The sequence below is a fragment of the Anolis sagrei genome, chromosome 3 (assembly GCF_037176765.1).
Source record: "Anolis sagrei isolate rAnoSag1 chromosome 3, rAnoSag1.mat, whole genome shotgun sequence".
Classification (NCBI taxonomy): Eukaryota; Metazoa; Chordata; class Lepidosauria; order Squamata; family Dactyloidae; genus Anolis; species Anolis sagrei.
Window position 1 is genome coordinate 2602751 of NC_090023.1, and position 10167 is coordinate 2612917.

General features: G+C 47.7%; 1 protein-coding gene across 1 annotated transcript in view; it reads left to right on the forward strand.

Annotated features, from left to right (window-relative positions):
• Nucleotides 1-6764, forward strand: part of PGM2L1 (phosphoglucomutase 2 like 1) — a 91618-nt gene extending 84854 nt beyond the window's left edge. The window contains exons 14-15 of the mRNA XM_067466408.1: nucleotides 1734-1867; nucleotides 5886-6764. Of these exons, the coding sequence (XP_067322509.1) occupies nucleotides 1734-1867; nucleotides 5886-5988 (237 nt within the window). The 3' untranslated portion in view covers nucleotides 5989-6764. The remainder of the gene's footprint in view (nucleotides 1-1733; nucleotides 1868-5885) is intronic.
• Nucleotides 6765-10167: the final 3403 nt, after the last annotated feature.

The following is a 10167-nucleotide window of genomic DNA, read 5'->3' on the forward strand; positions in this document are numbered from 1 at the left end:
TGAACATGTTGTTTTCCACCACAGAGTTACTCATGTCTCTGGTCATCCAGTTCTCATCGGCAACTTTTAATGTAGTTTTCAGGGCTCCGTTTCTTAGGATGACATCTCCAGGTTCTATAGACTCCCAACTGTACACCTTTCATAACATTCCATTCAAACCATACTACCACCTCACCTGCCTCATAGGAAACCTGATACAAAACAGGAGCTTTTTTGTTGAGTTCCAGGCCCAGAGAAGCAGATGGCGGAAACAGAAGAACGGCCTGCCTCAGGGGAGCGTGCTTGCCCCATCCATGTTCCACATCTACACAAATGACCAGCCACTGCCAGAAGGGACAGAGAGCTTCATCTATGCTGATGATTGTGTCATTACTGCTCAAGCAGGGAGCTTTGAGATGGTAAAACAGAAGCTTTCCGAAGCTCTAGGTGCTCCTACTGCCTATTACAGGGAAAACCAGCTGATCCCAAACGCATCTAGAACACAGACATGTGCTTTTCATCTCAAGAACAGACAAGCATCCTGAGCTCTGAGGATTATTACCTGGGAAGGAATCCCACTGGAGTATTGCAGCGCACCCAAACACCTGGGAGTGACCCTGGACTGTGCCCTGACCTACAGGAAGCGCTGTCTGAACATCAAGCAAAAAGTGGGTGCTAGAAACAACATCATACGAAAGCTGACAGGCACAACCTGGGGAACACAACCAGACACAGTGAAGACATCTGCCCTTGCGCTGTGCTACTCTGCTGCTGAGTATGCATGCCCAGTGCGGAACACATCTCACCACGCTAAAACAGTGGATGTGGCTCTGAATGAGACATGCCGCATTGTCACGGGGTGTCTGCGCCCTACACCACTGGAGAAATTACACTGTCTAGCCAGTATTGCACCACCTGACGTCCGCCGGGAAGTAGCAGCCAATAGTGAAAGGACCAAGGCAGAGACATCCCCAGCTCATCCCCTGTTTGGGTATCAGCCAGCACGTCAATGACTTAAAGCAAGAAATCATTTCCTAAGATCTACAGAGACACTCAGCAAGCGAGAGTCCAAAAGTGGCAGCCTCAAACCCAGAACCATGACCAATTTCTGATACCAAATGAGAGACTCCCCCCTGGGCACACAGAAGACGGGCGACTTGGAAGGCGCTGAACAGACTGCGCTCTGGCACCATGAGATGCAGAGCCAACCTTCAGAAATGGGGCCACCCAGTGCAGTCCATGACATGCGAGTGTGGAGAAGAGCAAACCGCTGACCACCTGCTGCAATGCACCCTGAGCCCTGCCACATGCACAAGGGAGGACCTTCTTGCGGTAACACCAGAGGCACTCCAAGGGGCCAGATACTGGTCAAAGGACATTTAATCAACTACCAAGCTTGCAAAATCTGTGTCTTTATGTTTGTTTGTTTGTTCTGTCAAAAATGTAATAGAACTGTTCGGTTGCCTGACACAATCAATCAATATTCAAACCATACATCTTTTTCCATGACAGTTGTGCAGTGAATCTGGGGAATCTGTAGCGCAGGCATGGGGAAACTTTGGCCCTCCCTCCAGGTGTTTTGGACTTCAGCTCCCACAATTCCTAACAGCTGGTAGGCTGTTAGGAATTGTGGGAGCTGAAGTCCAAAACACCTGGAGGGAGGGCCAAAGTTTCCCCATGCCTGTTGTAGCCAGTATTGTTGCGGTGATAGTGTGTACTCTTGACTTCTGCCCCTCTGTTTTGTGTCATGGCAGGTGCTCCCTGTGAGTAAAAACAGCCAGATGATCACCTTCACCTTCCAGAACGGCTGCGTGGCCACCCTCCGGACAAGTGGGACAGAACCAAAGATCAAATATTACGCAGAGATGTGCGCACCGCCTGAACAGAGGTGAGAAACCTTTCTTTTTCTTCTTTTGTGTCCTCCCTTGAAGGGATTGGGTGACATTCCTGAAGCTATACGGTGGTCCCTATGTAGACTTGTCCACAGTAGACAATGAATTCTATGGAGTAGCTATGGGGAGCCCTCTCAGCCCAGTCATAGCTAACTTCTACATGGAACACTTTGAAAAACAAACCCTGGAAACAGCAACCAAAAAGCCCACGAGATGGTTCAGATATGTGAATGACACCTTCACCATTTGGAGCCATGGAGAAGAAGAACTCAACAGGTTCCTGGACCATCTCAACAGCATCCACCCAAACATCCAGTTCACCATGGAAAAAGAAAAGGAAGGAAGACTGCCTTTTCTAGATGTCCTCGTCATCCGCAAACCAAGCTGGAATGTGTCCAGAGGAGGGCGACTAAAATGATCAAGGGTCTGGAGAACAAGCCCTATGAGGAGGGGCTTAAGCAGCTTAGCCTGAAGAAGAGAAGGCTGAGAGGAGATATGATAGCCATGGATAAATATGTGAGAGGAAGCCACAGGGAGGAGGAGGGAGCAAGCTTGTTTTCTGCTTCCTTGGAGACTAGGACGCGGAACAATGGCTTCAAACTACAAGAGAGGAGATTCCATCTGAACATGAGGAAGAACTTCCTGACTGTGAGAGCCGTTCAGCAGTGGAACCCTCTGCCCCGGAGTGTGGTGGAGGCTCCTTCTTTGGAAGCTTTTAAACAGAGGTTGGATGGCCATCTGTCAGGGGTGATTTGAATGCAATATTCCTGCTTCTTGGCAGAATGGGGTTGGACTAGATGGCCCAGGAGGTCTCTTCCAACTCTTTGATTCTATGATTCTATGAAACCAGATCAACAATTGGGTCACACCGTCTACAGAAAACCCATACACACAGATAGATATCTCCATCAAAACTCCAACCATCACCCAAGTCCAAAAAGAAGCCCCATTAAAGCCTTGGCAGAGCGTGCAAGAAGAATCTGCGAAGCCCACCTCCTGCAAGAGGAACTGAACCACCTCAACTGGGCTCTACAGGCCAATGGAGACTCCACCTCAGACATCAGAAGAGCTGCAAGACCAAGAACAAGCCACAAGAGTAAAGATGAAGATCCACCCAGAGGGAAAGTGTTCTTGCCATACATCAAGGGAACCACTGACCATAGAGGGAAGATGATGAGGAAACACAACATACAAACTATCTCCAGACCCACCAAGAAAGCCCAACCAATGCTCCGTTCAGCAAAGGACAAGAGGGATCCTCTCACCTCTGCAGGAGTCTACCATATACCATGCAGCTGTGGACAAAAAGTCTACAGAGGGACCACCAAATGCAGCAGCATTGCCCAGACACGCATCAAGGAACATGAAAGGCACGGCAGACTCCTTCAACCAGAGAAGTCAGCCATAGCAGAGCACCTGAGGAACCAGCCTGGACACAGTGTATTATTTGAGAACACAGAAATTCTGGACCACTCTCACCACCACCATGTCAGGCTACACAGAGAAGCCATTGAAATCCACAAGAAGCATGTGGACAATTTCAACAGAAAGGAGGAAACCATGAAAATGAACAAAATCTGGCTACCAGTATTTAAAAAACTCTAAAATTACAACAGCACAACAACAGAGAGGCAACAAACAAGGACATCTAATCACCTCTCAACAAAAGATTGCCCCAGGCACTGGCAGGCCATCAAATGCTAATCAAGGTGGTCAGTTGAAACATTCACACCTATCTCCGGCAGACAAGAGTCCTTTGTCCCACCCTGGTCATTACACAGATATACTATAAACCCTTTTTCCTAGTTCCAACAGACCTCACTACATCTGATGATACTTGCCATAGATTCAGGCGAAACGTCAGGAGAGAATGCCTCTAGAACATTTATTTATTTTATTTATTTAAAAGTTTTGTATCCCGGCCTGCTCACCTCTCTTGAGGGACTCCAACCATAATATCACATACAATCAATAAAACATCATAATACATATTACAGTAAAACATTAAAACAGCAATTACAATCAATAACTATAATGGTCAGTCGTCACACTAAAATCGTTGCTCCTCATCCTCCATCCATATCTCAGGGTGTTGGCTCACTCGTCGAATGCCTGTCTCCATAACCACGTCTTCACCTGTTTCCTAAATGTCAGGACAGACGGGGTGGTTCTGATCTCCAGTGGGAGAGAGTTCCAGAGTCGAGGGGCCACCACTGAGAAGGCCCTGTCCCTCATCCCCACCAGATGCGCTTGTGAGGCCGGTGGGACCGAGAGCAGGGCCCCACCAGACGATCTTAATAATCTTGATGGTTCATAGGGGAGAATACGTTCGGAGAGGTAAACAGGGCCGGAGTCATTTAGGGCTTTATAGGTTAACACCAGCACTCTGAATTGTGCTCGGAAGCTAATCGGCAGCCAGTGGAGTTGGTGTAACAGAGGAGTGGTGTGCTCCCTGCACCCATTAGTAGTCTGGCTGCCGAGCGTTGGACTAGCTGCAGCTTCCGGGCAGTCTTCAGAGGCAACCCCACGTAGAGAGTGTTGCAGTAGTCTAAACGGGGACGTAACCAGAGCGTGGACCACCGTGGCCAAGTCAGACTTTCCAAGGCACGGGCGCAGCTGGCGCACAAGTTTTAGTTGTGCAAATGCTCCCTTGGTCACCGCTGAAACCTGGGGTTCCCGGCTCAGCGATGAATCCAGGATCATACCTTCAGGGGGAGTGCGACCCCATCCAGCACAGGCTGTAACCCTATGCCCTGTTCGGCCTTTCGACTGACCAGGAGGACCTCTGTCTTGTCTGGATTCAGTTTCAATCTGTTGTCCCTCATCCAGTCCATCACAGCGGCCAAGCACCGGTTCAGGACCTTGACAGCCTCCTTAGTAGCAGGTGGAAAGGAGTGACAGAGTTGGACATCATCTGCGTACTGATGACACCGCACTCCAAAACTCCGGATGATCTCTCCCAACGGCTTCATGTATATGTTGAACAACATGGGAGACAGTATTGAACCCTGCGGGACTCCACAGTACAACGGCCGAGGAGTCGAGCAGGAGTCCCCTAGTGACATCTTCTGGGAGCGACCCTCAAGGAAGGAGGCCCTTCTCTCGATCCCGCCTGCCTCACAGGCACGCCTGGCGGGGACGAGGGACAGGGCCTTCTCGGTGGTGGCCCCCCAGCTGTGGAACACCCTTCCTGTGGACATCAGACTGGCGCCCTCCCTTATGACATTCCGCAAGAGACTAAAGACGTGGTTGTTTGAGAAGGCGTTTGAGTAAGTGCTGCAACAATTGGCAATGACGACTGGAACGGAACATGGATAACGAGATTTGGATTGTGATTCAACGATGAGACGTCGCGAATGACTTAGTGTAACTGTATTATTGATAGTGATGCTGTTTATTGTTGTTGTGATATTGCTTATGTTGTAAATTGTACCTGATTTTATATGTTGTACACCGCCGTGAGTCGCCCCAGGGCTGAGAACGGCGGTCTACAAGTGCAGTAAATAAATAAATAAATAAATAATAAATTAAAAAAAACATTGCCATATAGCCCAAAAAAACTTACAACAACCCAGTGATTCCGGCCATGAAAGCCTTCGACAATATAGTGAATTATTATTATTATTATTATTATTATTATTATTATTTCTATTTATTATTCTTTAGTTTTTTAAGTGTGCAGAAAAAACCAAAACAAACAAATAAGAAAACCAACTACTCCTGGCTGTTGCAAAGCTGGTGTGTACTTTGTAGTTGCTTGAAGTGACTGGACTGATGTTGAAGGAGCCGGGGGTGGTGACGGTCGACAGGGAGCTCTGGCGTGGGCTGGTCCATGAGGTCACGAAGAGTTGGAGACGACTGAACGAATGAACAACAACTTTTCGTTCAGTCGTCTCCGACTCTTCGTGACCTCATGGACCAGCCCACGCCAGAGCTCCCTGTCGGCCGTCACCACCCCCAGCTCCTTTACTTTAGAGTCCCTTTATTGACTTTGGGCCTTCTTTTCCTCTCCAGCGACACAGCCTTCCTGGAAGAAGACCTGCAGAAACTCATCGATGCCCTGATTGAGGATTTCCTGGAGCCCAGTAAGAACGGACTGATCTGGCGCTCGCTGTAGCCCTCTCTCCTCCTTTCCTTCCTTCCTTCCTCCTTCCTCCCTTCCTTCCTTCCTCCCTTGGCTGAGTGGAGGCCTCTCCATGCACTGTGTCACGTGGAACAAATGAACCAAGACAACAACTCCTGTTTGCATTAATTTAATATAATATATATATATGTATGTATGTACATTTGTGTGTGTATATATGTTCCCTATACTGCGTATGTATACGGAAGCGGTATTGTTGTGTCAACGGAGGACGAGACAGGCTGTTGGGGGATTCCTCCAAGTTTGCATTAAGGCAAGTTTTGGAAACTTTGTCCAGACCTGATTTGTCACGCCAACCATTGTCGCTCTTCAAAACAAACCAAGAACAAATCCAGTAGACATCTCCATGGCTTCCATGTTGTATCTCCTGAAGGCCAGGTTTCTACGTTCAGCCTTTGGCAGGTAGAAGAGACACCTGGATAAGGATAACATGTGTTGGACTAGCAAAATATTCCGCTTCCTTGCTGTTGTTTTGCGTGTACTGTACCATCGAGTCTTAATTTTATTGGTGTGTTTACGAGTAGAATTCAGTAATTAGGGTTTTCTAGTTTTGTCCGTGTTGTTTTGTAGTATTGGGGGGCAAAAAACCCTAACCCTAAACCTCTTGCTATTTAAATCTCTTACTTTTCTGAACGGTGCTTTTTTGTGCATTGGATTCTTCTTACCTTGTGCTGAAGTTTACCCAGATGTCAATCAAATGGGAATGACAAGCTGCATAAATCGGACGTTTGACTCATCGCAAGACCAAAGCGCCTCTGTTTTGACCCTTGGTTGGGATTCTGGGCAGAAAGGAAACAAAATCCAGATATTAAAGAGTCACTGTGAATGTCAGGGTCATCAAACGTGGTTGCGTGCCATTTTCTCCTCCATTCGACCCAAGGAAAGGCTCCCAACTCTTGGACAAATAGGAACGATTACCGTATATACTCGAGTATAAGCCGACCCGAATATAAGCCGAGGCACCCAATTTTACCACAAAAAACTGGGAAAACGTATTATTTGGTCTCAGCCATTGGTTGAGGTTCTGGGTTTGAGCCTGCCACTTTTGGACTCTTGCTTGCTGGGGTGTTCCAGCGAGTGTCTCTGTAGATCTTAGAAAACGATTTCTTGATTTAAGTGGTTGACGTGCCGGCTGATACCCAAACAAGGGATGAGCTGGAGATGTCTCTGCCTTGGTCCTTTCACTATTGGCTGCTACTTCCCGGCGGATGTCAGGTGGTGCAATACCGGCTAAGCAGTGTAATTTCTCCAGTGGTGTAGGGTGCAGACACCCCGTGATGATTAGGTATGTCTCATTCAGAGCCACATCCACTGTTTTAGCGTGGTGAGATGTGTTCCACACTGGGCATGCGTACTCAGCAGCAGAGTAGCACAGCGCAAGGGCAGATGTCTTCACTGTGTCTGGTTGTGATCCCCAGGTTGTGCCAGTCAGCTTTCGTATGATATTGTTTCTAGCTTTTTTTCCGTATGATATTGCTTCCATTTTTTGCTTGATGTTTAGGCAGTGCTTCTTGTAGGTAAGAGCACGGTCCAGTGTGACTCCTCCCAGGTATTTGGGTGTGTTGCAATGCTCCAGTGGGATTCCCTCCCAGGTGATCCTCAGAGCTCGGGATGCTTGGCTGTTCTTAAGGTGAAAGGCACATGTCTGTGTTTTAGATGGATTAGGGATCAGCTGGTTTTCCCTGTAATAGGCAGTAAGGTCACCTAGACCTTTGGAGATCTTCTGTTCTACCTTCTCAAAGCTCCCTGCTTGAGCAGGGATGGCACGATCATCAGCATAGATGAAACTCTCTGTCCCTTCTGGCAGTGGCTGGTCATTTGTGTACATGTTGAACATGGATGGAGCAAGCACTCTCTTTCCCATGAATCAATATAAGGCTTTTCCAGATTCCCAAAACTGGGAATCAGGTAGAGCTTTGGAATTTTTAGTAAAATAATAAATGTAATAAATATGAGTAAAATAATAAATAATCTTGACGCGAACAATGGCTTCAAACTACAAGAGAGGAGATTCCATCTGAACATGAGGAAGAACTTCCTGACTGTGAGAGCCGTTCAGCAGTGGAACTCTCTGCCTTGGAGTGTGGTGGAGGCTCCTTCTTTGGAAGCTTTTAAGCAGAGGCTGGATGGCCATCTGTCAGGGGTGCTTTGAATGCAATATTCCTGCTTCTTGGCAGAATGGGGTTGGACTGGATGGCCCAGGAGGTCTCTTCCAACTCTTTGATTCTATGATTCTATGTGTAGAAGCCTAGAGGAGCTTATTCAGCCTAAAAAAGGGGTTGAAAAACTAGGCTTATACTCAAGTATATACAGTAATTCCTTTCTTCCATATTGGATTGCATCCTAGAGAGAAAAAAACAAAACAAAATTTGCACAACTGTTTGCAGATGTTTCCAAATGCAGTGTTCCCTCACTTATTGTGGGTGATACGTTCCAGGACCACCCACGAAAAGTGAAAATCCACGAAGTAGGGACGCTATATATGTATATCGCATTCTGAGGGTGAGGCAGAAGCTAGGGGAGATTTAAAGGCACCGCGCAACGCACACACACACTGTATTTTGCAATGACGTCTCCCTTCTTCCCCCAAGCGCTCTTGTCCTCTTCCTTCCTTCCATTTCTCAGGCTGTGAATGCCCCTCTTTTCTTTTTCCCTGCAAAGCAGTGGGTGGGTTTTGGCCTCGTCCTGCTCCCACACGCTCCTTTCTGCGGCGGCTTCTTTCATGTCTCATCCGATTAAGATTATTTTAGTAGGTTATTTATTTATTTGTCGTGTCAGGACAACCAGTCAAATTATATTACATTTCTAACAGAACAAAGCAAACAAACAGACAAAATACAAAATTTGTGAGTTTGGTAGTTGAGTAAATGTCCTTTGACCAGTATCTGGCCCCTTGGAGTGCCTCTGGTGTTGCCGCAAGAAGGTCCTCCCTTGTGCATGTGACAGGGCTCAGGGTGCATTGCAGCAGGTGGTCAGTGGTTTGCTCTTCTCCACACTCGCATGTCGAGGATTCCACTTTGTAGCCCCATTTCTTGTGGTTGGCTCTGCATCTCGTGGTGCCAGAGCGCAGTCTGTTCAGTGCCTTCCAAGTCGCCCAGTCCTCTGTGTGCCCAGGAGGGAATCTCTCATAGATTGAGGTTCTGGGTTTGAGCCTGCCACTTTTGGACTCTTGCTTGCTGAGGTGTTCCAGCAAGTGTCTCTGTAGCTCTTAGAAAATGATTTCTTGATTTAAGGCGTTGACGTGCTGGCCGATACCCAAACAGGGGATGAGCTGGAGATGTCTCTGCCTTGGTCCTTTCACTATTGGCTGCTACTTCCCGGTGGATGTCAGGTGGTGCAATCCCGGCTAAGCAGTGTCATTTCTCCCGTGGTGTAGGGCGCAGGCACCCCGTGATAATGCGGCATGTCTCATTAAGAGCCACATCCACTGTTTTAGCGTGGTGAGATGTGTTCCACACTTGGCATGCATACTCAGCAGCAGAGTAGCATAGCGCAAGGGCAGATGTCTTCACTGTGTCTGGTTGTGATCCCCAGGTTGTGCCAGTCAGCTTTCGTATGATATTGTTTCTAGCGCCCACTTTTTGCTTGATGTTCAGGCAGTGCTTCTTGTAGGTCAGAGCACGGTCCAGGGTGACTCCCAGGTATGTGGGTGTGCTGCAATGCTCCCGTGGGATTCCTTCCCAGGTGACCTTCAGAGCTCGGGATGCTTGTCCATTCTTGAGATGAAAGGCACATGTCTGTGTTTTGGATGGATTAGGGATCAGCTGGTTTTCCCTGTAATAGGCAGTAAGAGCACCTAGAGATTCAGAATTTTAGCAGGTGGAATGCAGCGTAGCCTTGTTGAGAGACACATTCCGCCTTGTTGACTCTGCTGCCGCCACCGCCGCCTTTTCGTTCCAAAGACGTTGGAGTGGTTTCCTGGAATGCCTTGAGTGAGTGGTGGACTTGTTTCTGCTTTTGCAAATTCTGCATTTATGAGTTTGCACGCTGCTTCTTCTTTTTTTTTGCACTATTTGAGTCCCGTGAATTTCTGTAGCATACCACCTTTGGACTGATGCGTGGCTTAAGAGCAACTTTTCCAAACACCCAGAACAATGACTGAAACTGGGTTGTGGTAGGTTTTTCGGACTGTATGGCCATGTTCTAGAAGCA